Genomic DNA, 17,782 nt, shown 5'->3' on the forward strand with positions numbered 1-17,782 from the left:
TAATTAGCACCGCCCCCAGAGCGATTTCATCACTGCAAGTGTTAAAACAACACCCAAATCAACACCCATTAACTCAAAATATTTTACACTGGAAAATTAACACTACAGATTTTGCTGTGTAGAGTCACTGAAAAATCTGAGACTTCACAGAGATGGAAAATGATCAGTGACCAACCAGAAATCAGTCGAAACACAGTTGCAGCAGCGATCAGCCAGTATAGAATGAGCCATAGTACCACTAGTCATAGTCAAGCTACAGTGACCTCCAACAACGACAAGACAAACAGTGCACTGCTTGCGCAACGAACTGAAAAACAGATGGGCAAGTGTTTCAGAATTGGCACAGGAGTAATCAATGCAAATCTGAGTCCACAATGTCAGCTTCCATGGACACTATCAAGGGAAAAATGCCCTTGCTTACTGTTGGGCACAAACTCTGCTGATGATGAAATTTTGCTTAAGAATGTGAAAATAAGCCTGTTCAATACTGGGACAAAAATATATTTATTTGGCTCAAATGGGGTCTAGCATGTTTAGCTGTTATATCTGCCAAAGGTGACTACTTTGATGAATCAAAAGGTTAGAATACATTTTGGTTTCTAAACTGATTTTTTTTAAAAAATTGTTTATTTGTTCTATGCTTTCATTTCAGAGTACAAGGAGACATTAACAAGCATAATTTCCAATAAAAAATGGAAAGTTTGGGGTCTTCTAAAACTTTTGACCGGTAGTGTACTGCAGATTTTAAAAAAAAAAAAAAAAAAACTTAAATTTATACAAACAGTTCGTCCCACAGTTCAAAAACATGTTCAAGTTAAATGATAAGGTGTGAAAGTGAGTGTGATCTTTGGCCCTATGTGTTAAGATTAGGTGTGTACAGATAATGGATGGACGGATAGATGATACAAAACAGCAGCAGAAAGAACAGCTGCTGACAGCTGCACAGGTGAGCCGCCATGTTTGTTCTTCACTGTAACGTCAGCGGATTCCCGGCAGCCTCCTCCTCACCATGACAACGGCAGATTTCTAGCATCGTCAGAGGACATAACGTTACTTCCTCCAGTCTTCGTTTAGAAACATTTATTATGTGAAATAGTGTTTAAGGTTACGGAGAAATCTTCCATGTAGGACGCTCCTCTGCGGGACCTGCTAAGAGGGAGGCCGGTGGGAGGCAGAAGAAACAACATGGCTCTGGCTCTGCTTCAGCATCCGCTGCTGCTGCTCGCTGCTCTGCTGCTGCTCGTCTCTAAACGCGTCGACACTCGCGCTTCGCCGATATCGGATTTGAAATCCAAAATATCAGGGGTAGAGGAGCTCTTAGAGGAGTTCCGCAAGCAGCTGCAGCAGGACCAGGCGTACCGAGTGGGCGATGTGATGGACTCCTGCGTGGGCGACTTCAACGCGGTCGGGGAGCGCATCATCCGGGCCAAGGCCTCCATCGAGCAGGGCGCTACGTTCCTGCTGGCTCCGGACCGGGTGTTCACCTGGAAGGACTGCCTGCACGCCTGCTGCTCCCAGCCGCACTGCACCGTGGCGGTGGTGCAGGAGGACCTGCGGCAGCCCGGGGACAGCCTCAGCTGCTACCTGTTCACCTGCATCTACAGGAATAAAAATGTCTGCTCCTTCTCCCCGCTGCAGGGCTTCACCACATACAGCCGCACCGCCAACAGCACGCAGGGACACGTCGCTGCTGCAGCCGGAGGAGCGGCCAGGAGGCCCGGGGAAGGGCTGCCAGAGGCGGCCGAGACCCAAGGTGGGACAAAACAGGACACAGATGCTGCTCCGTGATTCAGTCTTTATTGTGCATGTCTGCTCATTCATGTTATTACAAAGCTGGAATCATTAGTTAGCAGCTCAGTTCCACAGAAATCCATTATTAAATAAGAAGGTGAACATCAGTAATCAGGGTTACCCTCGTTTTAGTGTGTAAGGTTCAGTATAAAACTAAAATACTACTGATCAAATTAAAATGCAGACAGATAAGTAGTTGTAAGTGTCTCGGTTTTTTCCTGTTGATATGCGGATTTTCAAGAGAATAGACTTGATACATGAAAATGATCGAGCACATCAGTGAAATACAAAATAATTCATATGTGCAGTTACTTATATTGGTCCCTGGATATTATTCATCATTATGTTAACTTCCATAACAAAGAAGTTATAAATTATAATCTTGTACTTTGTTTTCAGACTGGTAGGTAAACGCTGTCCTCAAATCAGTCACTGAAAGGCATTTAGTTACTGTGCATGATCATACTGAAAAGGCTTATTGAGTTTTTTCCTGTTGTGTATTTTACATCTTCAGCAGTTAATCGATTAATTGATTGGCTGTCAGCTGTCAACTAATTTGATAATTAATTAGTTTGAGTATTATTTAAAGAAAAAAGTCCAGTTTCTCTGTTTCCAGCAGCTTCTTAAGTCTGTATTATTCCTGAATTTTTTAATTGTCTATAACACTAAACTGAATGTCTGTGGTTTGGATAAAACAACATTTTGTCATCTTGGGCGTTAGAAAACACTGATGGATTTAAAAAAAAAATTTTTTTACATTTTCTGACATTTTTTTAAACCAAACTAATTGCCTAATTGAGTAAAGATTTTAACTAGAGAGGTCATTTCTAGTTGCAGCCTTTGTGTGTAGTGGCTCATACTGATTAGTGAACATTTATCAGCATGTTATTCTTCTGTTATGAAGGTGACCTCTGTCCTCAGATCAGTCACTGATATGTAGTTATTGTGCATGGCCATATTGCAATGGCTCACTTGATACTTCTTTTCATGTATTTATAGAACAGATCGAAGGAGGTAGAATCTTCATTTCTTCATCATTCTTTGTTTGATACATGAAACTTTTTCAGATCCCTGAAAGCTGAAAAAATTTTGCCCATTGAAGGTGTGGCAGTTTTTCAATCGCTTGTCTGTATTTAAGGTTTTCTTGCCTATTTATTGTTAAAGCATCATCACTTTAGTTTGACAGTATAATAACCTTTCTGTCAGCATGCCAGCAACAGTTCTGTTTAACTCTAGAACCAGCCACTACCACGACCTCTTGTTATCCTGATAATGCAGGAAGCGCAGGTTAATGATTTGCCTCTCAGGTTGCAAAGTTAGATGAGGACACTGAGAGCGACAGCAGGTGTATTTATGACAATACAAACAAAAGTGGTCTTTCTTGTGCATGTATTAAAATAGTAAAATAACAAGCTTAGAGCTGGTGAAAATTAACTGATTGCTTGATTATCAGTTTGAAAGGTACAAACCCCAAATCCTGCTCTGCTGTTTCAACTTCTCCAAAGTGAGAATTTGGTGATTTGTCTGTTGTATCTCATTCATGTTTGGTTATTGGACTGTTTGTCAGCCCCTAGGACATTGCCACAGGTATTTTCCACTATTTTCTGCCAATTAATAACCAAAACATTTGACTAAGAAAATAATGAGCAGCTTAATTATCCATCTATGCATTATATATTCACTGCTTAATCTTCATTAGGGTCATGGGGGGGTGGAGTCTATCCCAGCTGACAGGTTGAAGGTAGGGAACACCCTGGACAGGTCACCAGTCTGTCTACATATAGAGACAAACAATCACTCTTACATTCACGTCTACGGACAATTCAGAATCACCAATTAACCTCAGCATGTTTTGAGGACTGTGGGAGGAAGCTGGAGTACCCAGACAAAACCCACGCATGCACAAGGAGAACATGCAAACTCCATGCAGAAAGATCCCACGTCCAGGCCGCGATGCAAACCGCGGATCTTCTAGCTGTGGGGTGACAGTGCTAACTGCAGCTTAATTATTCATATAAAAATAACACTTAGTTCTTAGTTCAATCTTTTGTTTTAAAATGTACAGTGTAAAAATCTCTGTTCTTACTCAGAGTTTGAGTGTACTTGCATGTGGTGCACAGCTTCCATCTAACCAGGGTTTGCTATTGCAGACGTGGATGAGCCTCCTCGCAGCGACGCAGGGCAGGATGTGGTGATCCAGCTACCCACAGACTGGGCCGTGCTGGACGGACGGGACAGCGTGGATGACCATGGAATCAGCCGCTATGAATGGACCCTTGTTAAAGGGGACACTGCCATTAATATGAAGGTCAGCGTTTGCTTTATACGTACTATGCTGGTGTCAGAATATACAGGTTTAATCCAGGTGTGAATGAGAGCCTAAACCTCAGGCAGTGACAGTAATTTGCAGCAGTCTGTCCCACCGAGCTGCACCGGAAATACACACTGAATGAGCAAATTAAGATTTCAGAGTTCCTATTATTTAGTGAAAAAAACTGAAGGTTATTTTGGGGTTTTGTTATCAAAATAGAGCCTGTACTAATTTGCAATGAGGAAAACACTTGTGCAGGCTATATTTAGTTTTAGACCGAGGACATTTTCTGTATGTGCACTGTTGCCTCCATTTTTTGCTGCCTAAATTCTGTGTGCAACAGCTCCACTACAGATCATTTTGTCCTTTATGATCTGGTATCTACCTTCATTAGGGCTAGGGAGACAGCAGCATGGATATATTTTTATTTACAAAGTAGTACTAGAGTGCTAATCTCCTTTCTAACTTGTGTAATTTTTTTTAATCACTTACCAACAGCTGTCATCATTTTTACTTATCTAAACAGCTGCAGCACAGGCTGCCCAGGATTTGTACTGAACGTGGTGAAACAGCCTTTTCCTCTTTTTGCACCCTCAACACATACTATAGCTACATGATTTTATCTGCCTGTGAGAGCTCAAGGCTCTGATTAAAAGATGTGTAACTGAAGAGTACAGACGCTGTTCTTAAGCTGGAATTTTTTTGTGTGTACTTTTAGGCAGTTGTTTTTGTGCTTTTCTTTGTCCCATGTGTGTTGTCATGCTCGAGTTTGTCATCTTTTGTAATTTTATAATGGGACTCTCGCTTGTCCAGGTCTCCCTTGAATAAGAGACTCTAATCCCAAGGGGTTTCCTGGTTAAATAAATGTTTACTAAACGCATAAAAATGAAAGAAGATACGCAAGCACAACTCTATTGTTCTACTCTTTAGGAATCAGATGTCTCTAACATTATCATTTGCTCTGTGAGTTGTCACTAATCATCCTCACAGACGAGAGTGACTGAAATGCATTTGGATGTTTACATAATTTAAGTCAACATAAGCATTATGTCCAAATGGCAAGCAGCAGTATTGAACTCTGTTGCTAACTGTAGAGTGATTGAAACCGTCCATCAGTGAATGCAACACAGTGTATCCTGTTTTTATGTCGAGATTTAAACTTCAGACCTTTTTTACTATTTCATACTTTTAACAGAAAATGCATCCCAGTGGGAACACATCACAGCAACGTTGGTGCATTAACCACACAGTTTGTGCTGTTAATAGTTGATTTTGTTGTACAAAAACCATCCCTTTAACACCACAGGATTTATGAGATAACTGTGAGCAATTCTATAAAACAATGATCATGACTGTTTCACTGCATTATTGCCAATATATAATGATAAAGTAATTTGATTTTTGTTAATTGCTGCATTAGCTAATTTCTATGTGCCAAGTTAACAAATTCCCAGTTAGTTTTCCAGAAAATGTATTACGCAGTGAAGAAACAAATTACTCATACCAGGAAAGAGGATGATGATGCTGGAATCGGATAATTCTGTTACAGGGGAGTCAGAGAACCCAGGTGCAGACATAGACACAGGGAGACAGGAGGAATAATGGGAAGGACTTTATTTAAACCAAACAAGCTAAGACAATACAACAGGAACCAGGGTTGAGGGGAAAACCAAATCTCGCTAAATATGAAATATGCAAAACCAAACAAAACTATCAAATCCAACACCAAAGTCCAAAGGAAAAAACCCAAACACTACAACTACACTAAACAAACAGAGTACTCACAAATCAGGGGAAAAACTAGACAGAAGGGGCAGGGAAGCAAACTCAGGGAATCCAGGGGGAGAGGAACAGAGTCCATGGGGGATGAGGTAGTCAAGAGGTAGCAGGGTTCAGTGGAGAGAACAGGATCCAGAAGGGGAGCAAAATCTCTGAATGGATGTGATTCTATGATCCGTGAAGCAGGGAGAGCAAGACAGGAGGGAGAGATGACAGACAGACAGAGGGAGCCAGAGAGAGAGAGACAGGTCAAAACAAACAGATGAGAAACAATGGGAGAAAGAAGGAAAAAGAGAAAAGGAGGAAGAAGGGCAGAGGCTGGAGCAGGATCATAACAAATTCTGTTCTCAACGTTAAAATCAGAGCCATTAGAGACCTAATCTGTGTTCGTATGTGTGCTCAAGGCTACCCATCCAGGGCTGCTGAAGATCAGCGGGCTCCAGGAAGGCGTCTACACTTTCCAGATGACGGTCACTGACACAGCAGGACAGAAGAGCTCAGACAACGTCTCTGTCACCGTACTGGTACCAAAACACCAAGCAGAAGGTGACAAACTCAACAAAATGCATCTTTGTTCTGATCTGTGTTGTGATGTCTGGGTTCATGTGTATGAATGCTCACCAGTCTGTCTTTCACCCTGATGGATTCTTTACCAACTGAGAGAGAGTTCTGTAGTTAAATCTGTCTGTGCCCTCAGTGTGTACCGGTCACTGCTCCAACTACCAGTTTAAGTGTGATGATGGCTGCTGTATTGACATCACCTACGCCTGCGATGGGAAACAACACTGTCCAGACCGCTCCGATGAAGACTTCTGCCCAAACTGTAAGAAACTTTCTTTTATCATGGCATGCTTTTGTGAGCAGGGAAATGGCAGAAGCAGTTCATAACCCCTTACTTTATTTGAACCAGTGGATTTCAGTCGCTTGACAAAAAATGAAGTGAAAACGTCAGTAAATACTCCTAGACGTCCTGACGATTGATTGCTTTTTGTCCGTTTATTTGTAGTTGATGGCAGCCGAAAGTCAGTGGCCCACTCTGTGGATCCAGCCAACCCTAACCAGCCTGCAGCCCAGACAGAACAGGCCCAGGATGGCTCTGTGTTCCCAGCTGGACCCAGGAACTCTATCATACCACCACAGGACAGAAGCAATGCTGCTCCCCCACTAAGTCCCAGTGAACAGGGAGCTTCAGTCAGTCACGGTAGGATGGTGCTTCTGCCTAAAGCGTCCTGCAGTCTGTTTGGGGAGGCATCTTTAAATGTTGCCCTGCAGTGGGATGATACAAAATAAAGTGGTCATTCCAAATGCATGGTTCAGCTGAAATCTGCAACTGTTTCTTTTACTTTTAAAATGCATGCCTAACAATATGATCCGGTCTCTGTGTCACTAATGTAGTACGATTGTGTGAAGATGCAGAAAGGGTTGTAATGTGTTGGTGGACATGGAAGCAGATGGAGCCTGTAGGGAGCCACATTGAGTCATAGCACTGAGCTCCAAATGCTGGCAAAGCCACAGGGCCACTCTGCATTCCCTGGGAAAGCAGCTCCGTGCCTGCATCCCCTCTGAGTGCTGGAACAAAGCTCCTCTGTCTCCTCCGCCATCTGATCCCTGAATCAGACTGAGAATCACCAAAAGGGCTTCTTCCCTCATTGCTATTTTACCATAGGTATTACATTCCCGAGGTGCATTCTCAGGAGTCTTTTCTTTATTTCACAAATGCTCAGCCCCATGACCAAATGCTTCACCAACTAAGATGATATCTCATTAATTAGCAAAGAGAGAAGTAAAAAGAAATGGCCAGTTGATACATATATACACATGTATAGTTGATACATCGTCTAGGTGGCTTTATCCTGTGCACTCCGGTGTAGGTGAAGTTGGTAATATGTATTATATCAGTGACACAAAGGCTAAAAGTAAGGATTCATTTCATCATCGAGCTTTCTTAAATAATCCCAAAGTCCAAACAACCTACCAACAACCAACCATGTTCAGTGTCAGAGAAAAGCAGCTGAAAGTAGAGTACCAATAAACTTTCTTATTTATTAACAGTGTCATTAGTGTTTATTTAAAAAAAAACAATTCACTGTACTGCTGCATCTGTTAGTTATCCACTATTAAATGAATCACCTATTTTAAAAATCCACTAATTGGTTTGAGTAAAATTCTAGATTATGGAAGAATGTCTATTGTATTTGATATATTTTAACAATTAATTGATTACTTATTGATAAGGCTTCCAACTATCAGTTAAATTTTCAAAATTCAGGATTTAAAATTAAATCGATGATGGCATATTACTTCATCGTTTCAGTGTGCTGAGGACTGACACCCCTCAAGACTTCACTATTTCTCCAACCTCGACTACAACAATGCACAAGAGAAGCAATCTTAGTATGTCCTCCCTAAAGCAGGTGTATTGTTTGTCTTTCCCTGTAGATCCATGTGCTGCTGCACCCGTTGTGGGACCCTGTAAAGGCACCTTCCCCCGCTGGTACTATGACCAAAACGCAGGAGAATGCAAACACTTCCTATACGGTGGTTGCCAGGGAAACCATAACAACTTCCTCCAGGAATCTGATTGTGTCAGTGAATGTATACAAAAAAGTGAGAACTTGTCTTCCATTCATTTTTATTTGTTTTTAAACTAATTTGTCAATTGCAACAATATAAAATGACAATAATTTTAATGTTCATGAACACGTTTTAGATCCAGCTTTCAGACCAGCGAGTGTCGCCCCTCCAGTCACAAAACAGACTGAGTTAGGTAAATTCATCAACGCTTCAAACACATATCAGTAGCACAGAGCTGATAGTTCTCTGCTTCTAATCTAAGCTGAATTTGCATTTTTGTTGAAGTTGCTCCCAAAATCTCACAGAGCCAAGCAGAGAGTGACACCCCCATCTCAAAACCATTTCCAGTAATGGGAGGACATCCGGTCCCAGAGTCAGGTTAGACCCACTGTGTATGTCTACATGTAGCTGTTGTATCTTTGTTGTTTGTCCAACATTCTGCTCGACTAGTCATCGTCCTTATTTTACGTAATTCTGTTCCCTCCTCCAGGCGCCATCCTTCCTCTGGCACTCGGCTTGATCATCACCGCTCTGCTGCTGCTCATGATTGGCTGTCGTCTCAGACTTGTTCGTCACAAGCTGAAGAAGGCGCGACCTCTCACCACAGAGGAGTCAGATTACCTCATAAATGGCATGTACCTGTAGCTGATCAGCCAGGCAGAGGTCTGAGAAACAACAAAGGGTGTCGTCCTCCAAGACCTTATCCAGGATGTTCTGAATTTGCACTCAATATTTCTTGCAGCCCAATATCTCAAATTTATCCTCATTTCTGGTTGGAAACATCCAACACTCGGCTGTCATGAATGTTTCTGAACACTCCCACACTGATCCCCTCTGACTGGTACAGTAAATCTGCTGCTGATGGATGCCGCCTTCACAGCCAATGACACATATTCAGATGCTTGTGAATCCATATTTATGTTGTCTTAAACCTGACTATGAATCCGTGATGAAATATTAACATTCCTTGTTTGAAACTGATACATGCATTAAGAGAAACTGTTTTTTCAATGTTATTGTAATTCATTCCTTCCTGAAACACTGGTTACCTTAATATCATTTTTACTTGTGATGTATTGTCCCTTCAAGTGCTGCACAGAATATGTTGTATTTCTGCCACTGTGTGGCACTAATGTGCCATATTTGTGCTGTACATTTCACAGGAGTTAACCTGCCTGAAGAGCAGACGCATAAAGCATTGGAGTGTCTGTCATGTACCATAGGAATCAACAAATTAATTATTCTCAATGTTTGCCTGAATCATATGAAGCCATAGCAAATTCTGTTGGTCAGTTTCTATTTTTGTCTCTATTTTGCTGCCTATTTTTCTTCACTTACAAAACATATCTGGAGTATGTACCATATATATTTGCACAGATGTATTCCCTCAAAGTGCTGTCTTTCATGTGGCATATTAAAGTTTATTATATATTTAAAAATTACTGGTGATATATGTTGACAAAGAGATTTACAAACCAGCAATACGTTGTCTATAGATTAAAATACCAGAGACAGGCATGACTGACATCATTCACTGACCGCTAATAAATTCGTACCTATTTTGTTCAAAATTATTGCTAGACATTGACATTTCTGGCCATCTTTAAATTTTACTTTTCTTAGAGGAAAAAGTTATGAAAACAATGTCTGTTTCTCTACCGGAATTATTATTCTCCTAGCAGTTTTGTGCATTAGTTATTTTTGAAAAAAATATATAAATGCACAAAACTGCTCAATTAAAATTTCAATATTTTGAATATTTAAAATAATAAAATTATTTTATTAATTTAATTATTTAAAATAATTTTATTATTTTAAATATTCACAAACTATTTTTGATGAGCAAATTTTCAGAATGTGAGATTGTCCTGTGTGGATCTGGACTCTTCACTATTCTAAAAAATATCTGTTGCAGCCCATACACAAAAAAAATAACAAAAGAAAGACAAAAACATAAGCATCTCTTTATTTTCATACGCCATTCCAGAAACTGAAAGCCAATTATCATCCATAACTTAGATCATCCAAAGTAAAATGTGCTTTTTTAATTCCATGTTTTTTCCCCAAGAAAACAGACATTCATTTGCTTTATATTGTTGGAGTTTATTTTGGCAAAGCAGTGACTACCCCATTTAGTGTCAGTCACCAGAAGAGCCTGCACAGACTGTAAATGGAAATCAGCGGCAGAAAGCAACACATCACCAAGTGGAAAGCACGCGTGTCGGTGTTATTAGTGCTCTGCTCTCCTTGGAGTATGTTCAGTATGATCCGATGCGCTACTTATTTTTTGTGTAGAATGACCTAAGAGTGCTGCACATAAAACAGGATGTGTGGGTTACATCAGCCGTTGTGTTGCCTGTGTAAGTGACAGTGTGTCTGTGTGTCTGAGCATGTGTGTAATACTGCTGGCAGGGGAAGAAAGCTCACATTTTATCAGAGAAGTCTGCTGTTAGATGATCCACACATACACACACTGTAGCTAGGTGAATTATCTAAAAGGCTCAGGCGTTCTTCTTCGTTGTCCAGTGTCCCTTCTACATTCAGCTTTGATGCTGCTGAAATGCAATGTGGTAAAAATTCTGATTGCAATTGAAATGGTGAGACCACAAAAGAAAAACAAACCTAAAATCCAGCGGTTAAAAAGAAGACATAACCAAGAGGATGCAGGCCTGAAAAGAAAAACAAAAAAACTCTCTCCAATATTTCTGTGCTGAGCTTCAAGCAGTCCTTCTTCCCAGCCCCTCAGGGCTGTCATCAGCATGGTGCTCTAGTCCCTCGTTAGACGTAAAACAAAAAGAGCATGTTTTATTATGCTTTGAACAAAATGTCAAGGGCTGACCCCCATCCAAGTTTTCTCCAGGTTCAGACTTAAAGGTGGATTATGGACTGCCTTCCTCTTCAAAGTTCATCCCTGTGAGACACGAAATGTAAATGTTAGAAAAGACAACGATAGCCTGCAAGAAACAACCGCCCTCCTGGCATGCAAACAGAGTTAAGAGTTACAATTCCATGCAAAATGTGAAGATACATTGTCATGATAAAAGCCAAACAGTAGCTTTCTTTCTACATCTCACAGAGAAGATAAAAAATTGAAGTTGAGTTTTATTGTCTAATAAGCATCTAAATTAACAAAGCAGTCATGCTCTTGAAAACCAAGCATATGCCTTCACACTGCTGCTATTTCTCTCGTGTTTAGTTCCCAAACAGAATAAACTGCATTAGTTGGGCAGAACCAATTTTAAACTATGGTGTTAACATAAAATGAAGGAAACGTGCAACTCTTTGGTATGGTATGGAAGAAGCAAAAAATGTCAACAAGCAGCAAAATGCAGCCTCTTGTGATCCATTGCCTGCTCCAAGCCACACCATTTCACCTTTGCCACTGTGAGAAGGAGAGAGGGGGAGGAGGGGGAGAAGGAAGTCACTTCCACCTGGACCACTGCTTGTCTTTGTCTGTTAAAGGCACATAAATCACCCCCATCAAGGGCTTCATTTTGGTGCTGCCATCCTCCATCTTGTCGTATTGCTCCAGCATCTGGTTTCCTCCGGCCGGGCCCACGGGGAGAATGAGCCGGCCGCCCGGCTTCAACTGGTCCAGAAGCTGCAAGAGGCACAATAGAAATGTAATGACTGTCTACTTCTTAACACAAAATACATTCAATGTGTTTTTTCATCCCTGAATATGCACTGTGGCCTTGATCAGCAGAGTTCAAAGCATTCCAAGAGACTCACAGCTTGGGGGACAGTAGGTGCTGCTGCGCCAACATGGATGGCATCATACGGCGCCTCCTCTTTAAAGCCCATTCGTCCATCTCCCACTGAAACACACAACAGGGTATCACTAACCGGCTGCCAGACTCAACACGACGCTGATGGATGTCCTCATCAGGCTGTCAGTCACCCATGTTGCTGTGCTGTCACAGCTCTTCTTTGTGATTCTGTACTGTTTATTACTGATAAACCTATAGCCAATTTTCACCTCATTATTTAAACTACAAAATGCCTCCAATAAAAGCAAGGACTCCTACTGTAAATAGCTGAGCAATACTGACAAACTTACATCTCAACATCTTCACTCACTAACTTAATAAGATATGACTAATGTGACAGTATTTTGACAATGGTGTCTAGATTGTTATCACAGATTAAGCACACTAATAAATCTCCCAGCTCCATAAAATGTGTCTGAAAATAGCTTATTTGGTCTGACATCTGCCAAAAAAACAAAGAAGCTCTTCTTGTGATGTTACATTTTCACATGAAATATTGTTAGTTATGTTCTGTATAAAGGGTGGGCGCAATAAGCTGAAGCTTCAGCCTACACCTTTCAATCTTCAGAATGTTGTTTCTGTTTTGTCTCTGTTGTGCCGTCTTTTATTGCACTGCTGGGAATATCTTTTTTTTATTAACTGTTTCTGCAAACACTATCAGATGGAAATCCATTTTCAACTAATTACACACAGCAGTAGGCAGAGAATGTTAATTTCACTTAATCAATTAGCAAGACATTTACAAAACTGGAATTTACAGACATACAAAAGCACAAGTGGAAAATACAGAAAGACTGAAGTTGTAAAATCATACAAAACAGAGTGTCTGTTGACCTCATTGTAGCAGCACTTCAATCTTGCCACAGAGAAAGCCACTGCTCAATTATTTAGTACTGCACGCTGTCTACTCTACGGTTTTCTCCACTGATGGCCATTACACTGTCTCTTGTTTTATAAGATATAGAAAGCTGTCAAACAATTTTTAAAAAGTCTGATGACAGAGCAAATACTAAATGCCATAATTTTGCATGCAAGACAATCTTACCTAATAGCTTCACTCGGCCCGATGTTATCAAACTGGGGTCATCTTTCTTCACATTGGTTATTGCATCATCTACCAGCTCTTTGATGTGATCAATACCTATAACTTTCCCTTTTGGACCTACCTGTAAAGGACAAAGTGGGATGGCAATAAGTTCACCAAAGAATTCCATCTCATTACACACATTGTTTTCAGATATTATGTTGATCGGTTGACACATAAACGTGTCAATCATTGTAATAAATCAGACTGACACCAAAGAGAAATTGTATATGTTTACCCGTCATATATGTGGCTCACCATTCGTGCAAAGCAAACAGACAAGATTCCACTGCCAGAGCCAACGTCCAGAGCTTTGGCTCCCTCATACAGCTGATCATGTAGAAGCTCCAGGGCATACGCGTGCTGGGTGGAAGGGGGCATCAACAAGAAAACTACTTTACAATCCATCAGTCTGCATTCATGTTGCCGCTAACACTGGCTAACAGGAGGATAAAGCCACCTAGGACATCTATTAGGTGTGGCTAGCTAACTAAAATCACTGCTTGCCTCTTTCTGTTTGTTAGCTGTATAAATTCTTTTTATTAGTCTGCTTCAGGTTTTGACAAATACCACAATCTAACATACCAATATTGAACACAAATATATAAAATTGCTAAGGTTTAGTTAACTGTCATTGTCATCTACTAAAAATAGATGATTAGCAGTGACTGAATTGGAGCAAGCTTGTGATTCACAGGGTGCTGAAATGTCTGAAAGTCCTTAAATTCATACCATGTGTGGGGCACTGATAGTCGCTTGAAAGCCTTTTGGTAAAAAGAGAGGCACAGATCAGGTTAGTTTATCTCTCAGATCTCTGACTGATTTTGCCTGTGCTGCAATGCATGAACGATTACAAGAGCAAACATACCTATTGACTGCGGTGAGTCCATGTAAGGATTACACCTTGAGAAATGTGCTCGGTCTGTGGCCAGCATGACTTCATAGACTTTGTCGGATTTAATAATGCCATTTTCTGAGGATGCAAAACAGTTTGTGTCAGTGTGCGTTATGGAGACACAGGCAGAAAAGGATTACATAATCTTGCACCAGAATCAAACATTAAAAAAAAATACATGAAGGAATTAACTGAGAGGTAAGAACTGAGTAAATTCAGGGACATTAAACATAACACTACTACACTTACTTGTACCTTTGAGTTTTGGTAATATGTTACATACTGTGAAAAATTGTTAACCATCAGAGCTGAGACCTTTGTAACGCTGAGTGCATTAGACCATTATGGGCAATTCTCTAAATCAATGCACCAGTCTGCTTTATGGTAAAATGAAAATACACAGATTGAGACAGATTGGTGACATGTCCAATACCTAAACAGACAATCCTGTCTCTTTTTTTTAGCCATTATACCCATTTCTCAAATAACTTTCCAGATAATGTCTTGTATTCACATTGCAATAGAAAATTATGCCTGGTGGATTTTATCCGTATAACCCAGCCTATGAGAATGGCACATAAATTAAAGACAACATAACGGCGTGTCTATAAAAAATGAGCAGAAAATAAGCAGCAGAAAATACTGAGACACCATTTAAAAACAGAAAAAATAGGAGGGATGAAAATTAAATTACAAATAATAATATGTTAATTAAGGAAACAAGAGAACATCAGAGAAAAAATAAATGATGAATAGAAGACTGCAGCATACATACGAGATCATGTGCCACTAGTGTGTTGGCTTCTACAGAAAGCCACACATACTGTACATCTGTGTGTTTGAGAACATTGTGACGCTTTGACACTTTTCCAAATCAGGACTGCTTTGAGTCAAAAACTGAAGTTTATATAAACTGTGATGTGTACCTTTTCTGATGGCACACAGTTTTTCAGGATTTTAATTCACTTGATCAGCCAAAAACAGCCATTCCTGTCTGAGTTTTGTTTCTTTTACCTTTTAACTGTGTCCCAAATGATTTTCCAGAAACTATATATATCAATATACATAATAATATTGTGATATAAAATGACCTATACTGTGACAGAGGATATTACCGGTATTATTGCACTTGATACAGGCTATACCTTGGCACATGCTAACAACAGAAACATGAACATGTGTATGTAAAAGTAAACACTTGAGTACACTGACAAAAAGCCAAAAAAAATAGGAAAATGCATGCAAATCACAATATGTCCAATATTAAAACGAAAATATTTTAGAAAAATACCACAAAAAATGCTACAAAAATACAGGCAACACATTTGGTTATCACATATACTGTATGTATGGAAGAAAAACACTAAAGCTTGTAGACACGTCATGGAAAAAAACAGAAAAGCTCCCCAAAGCATTAGTGTCTTCAGTGTAACCCCTCCTAACTGGTTCCTGTAGCAGCTTGAGCCAAAGACAGGAAAAGCCAACAACAGCCGGTGCTGCTCTCATTACCGTCTCCCCCTACCCTGAGAGCTATGCGCCACTTTAGGATACATTACAAATAAACCATACAAGCTGCCAGATGGACACCTACAAGTGATTTCTGAAATTAAAATAACCCATACTGGCACATCTCAAGCTGTTTGCTTCCTATTTGCAAATTCAAATTTGTCTTTGCCAACATAACAACAGAAATGTAATGCTTTTTCTCTGCTATAATACCATTTAGTTTATCATTTAGAGGCACATCTGCCTGCAGCATGTAATTGGGTGGTGAACTTTAAAAATCAATTCAAGATTTGAAAAACAACTATGACAGCCTGTGCTGACCAGTCGTGAGTACTGACCAGGAGAGCAGAGACAATAAGAATGTCGTGAATTAGCATTCATCCTGCATATGAACTGCTTCAATGCAGCTTATGCAAACTCAGGGTTAAATTTAAGCCATTCGTGCATCTAAATGGGTCAGTGTCCTGTTAAATGGACAAAATAAGTCACGTAAAACATCTAATTAAGTAATAATACTAAATTTGCTTCACTTAGCACATATACTATTAACTAAGTAAGAAAGAGTTTCACTTGAAAAATGTGCTATTGTACTGATGGTACAAAGAATCTTGCATCATTAAAAGACAACATGAAGGGACTTGACGAGAAAAGCTCTTGCTGAGAGGCTAATTTGTTTAAATTGTACTTGCTTTTTTATATTCAGCATTTAAGTATGTTACTATTATATATTTATATATTATGGAATGCATTGCATAGTAAGGAGGTGGATTAAACTTCTCTATGTAACAGATCCCTTTTTTATTTCACCAGCTGCAACATATAGTCAATGATAAACTGAGTTGCAGAATATCTCTGTTTATTCTAGTTTATCAGGGCACTGCACCCCAAACCATGCAGCTTTTGGCAAAATGCTTGCTGCTTGCAACGATACGCTGGACAGCACAGACTATAAATAGGCCCGGTAGATATTTAATATTGACTATGGACTTGTACTTTCAAATCTGCAGATATCATCACAATCATCGTCACTTGGTGATGTGCATGTGAGAAACATGTTCATTCAGAGCCGGAGTGTTATTACAGTAGCTGTGAAAGACTGACGTTCTGTGTTTACCCCACAATGCACTACCCTCTGATGGCAGATAAAACCATGTGGCATTGGTGGCATCGATCGTAGTGGACTTGGCACCACATAACATTCGTCTGATAGGGTGGCACACTTAGTCACTGCTCATTTATTGCAGCAAGCAAATAACTGCTGTGACACAGCAAGTTGTCGTTTTCAATCACCCACTAACAAAGGCGCTGTAGAAACCAGCCTCACGTTTACAGCTGCCACTGTCATTCACGTAAAAGTACAATGAAAGACAGAGACAGCCATCAATGAATGTGGGCATGGCTCTTCGCTTGTAGTGCTGCTACCACTAGCTACAACGTCCCAAATGACGCACATAGAGCTAGCAGGCTAGGCTAACGCCATACAAAACAGAGCGGCACAAATATTCTGCGTTCACGTACAATGAGGAGGTAATTCTTGTCTTTAATGTTTCTTTTTCTGCAACTACGGAAGCATGCATCTGTACTAAGCGTAAACGTGGTTTGAGAAAGGGGTGGAGAAAGGTAACGCTAGGTCAACAACAACATACCACTCAGCTTAGCAACCAGCTAGCTGCCCCTCCTGTCTTCACCTCAGCCTTCAAACTAAACCGTTTTGTACCGACGCGTCGGTGAAGTTGTCGGCGCCGCCGCTCAACGAAGCATTTATACTTACTACGGAGGTTATTGACAAGCTCTGCGTGGCTGGCTCCTCCAGATTTCCAGGCCATTATTAAGCAGACTTTGCGGAGTAAGTAGACAGCAGCTGTCAGTGCCGCGCCTGCGCCAACTGTTTTGCCGATGAAGCTGACAACCTCCAGAGCAGACGGCGGAGCGGCGGATACGTCACCAGACATCCAAAAGATTTTACTGCAGGGCTGCCTTTCAATCACACGCCCTCACATACAACAGGGCCATAGTTTATATAAAAATAATTAAATCTGTATAGACATGTGCCTACGTCAATGTTAGTTGCA

The 17,782-nt window shown here is 40.4% G+C and overlaps 2 protein-coding genes across 3 annotated transcripts; one reads left to right on the forward strand and one right to left on the reverse strand.

The window, feature by feature from the left end:
* Nucleotides 1-937: 937 nt before the first annotated feature.
* Nucleotides 938-9,894, forward strand: lrp11 (low density lipoprotein receptor-related protein 11). Its single transcript, XM_023299667.3, has 9 exons — nt 938-1,753; nt 3,942-4,099; nt 6,286-6,427; nt 6,579-6,704; nt 6,888-7,082; nt 8,321-8,488; nt 8,592-8,648; nt 8,741-8,833; nt 8,946-9,894. The coding sequence occupies exons 1-9, from the start codon at nt 1,186-1,188 to the stop codon at nt 9,098-9,100; spliced, it is 1,662 nt and encodes a 553-aa protein (XP_023155435.1). The 5' UTR covers nt 938-1,185; the 3' UTR covers nt 9,101-9,894.
* Nucleotides 9,895-10,399: 505 nt separating this feature from the next.
* Nucleotides 10,400-17,752, reverse strand: pcmt (protein-L-isoaspartate (D-aspartate) O-methyltransferase). Of its 2 annotated transcripts, none has more exons than XM_023299670.3 (8): nt 17,482-17,752; nt 14,178-14,282; nt 14,042-14,073; nt 13,568-13,672; nt 13,271-13,391; nt 12,188-12,273; nt 11,887-12,056; nt 10,400-11,366 (listed from the first exon to the last, which is right to left on the reverse strand). In XM_023299670.3, the coding sequence occupies exons 1-8, from the start codon at nt 17,660-17,662 to the stop codon at nt 11,354-11,356; spliced, it is 813 nt and encodes a 270-aa protein (XP_023155438.1). In that variant the 5' UTR covers nt 17,663-17,752; the 3' UTR covers nt 10,400-11,353. The 2 variants fall into 2 exon arrangements, with proteins under 2 accessions (XP_023155438.1, XP_023155439.1); XM_023299671.3 differs by having other exon boundaries at nt 11,830-12,056; nt 17,482-17,747.
* Between the last annotated feature and the right edge of the window lie 30 nt (nt 17,753-17,782).

Source organism: Amphiprion ocellaris, chromosome 12, assembly GCF_022539595.1.
Source record: "Amphiprion ocellaris isolate individual 3 ecotype Okinawa chromosome 12, ASM2253959v1, whole genome shotgun sequence".
NCBI classification, from domain to species: Eukaryota; Metazoa; Chordata; class Actinopteri; family Pomacentridae; genus Amphiprion; species Amphiprion ocellaris.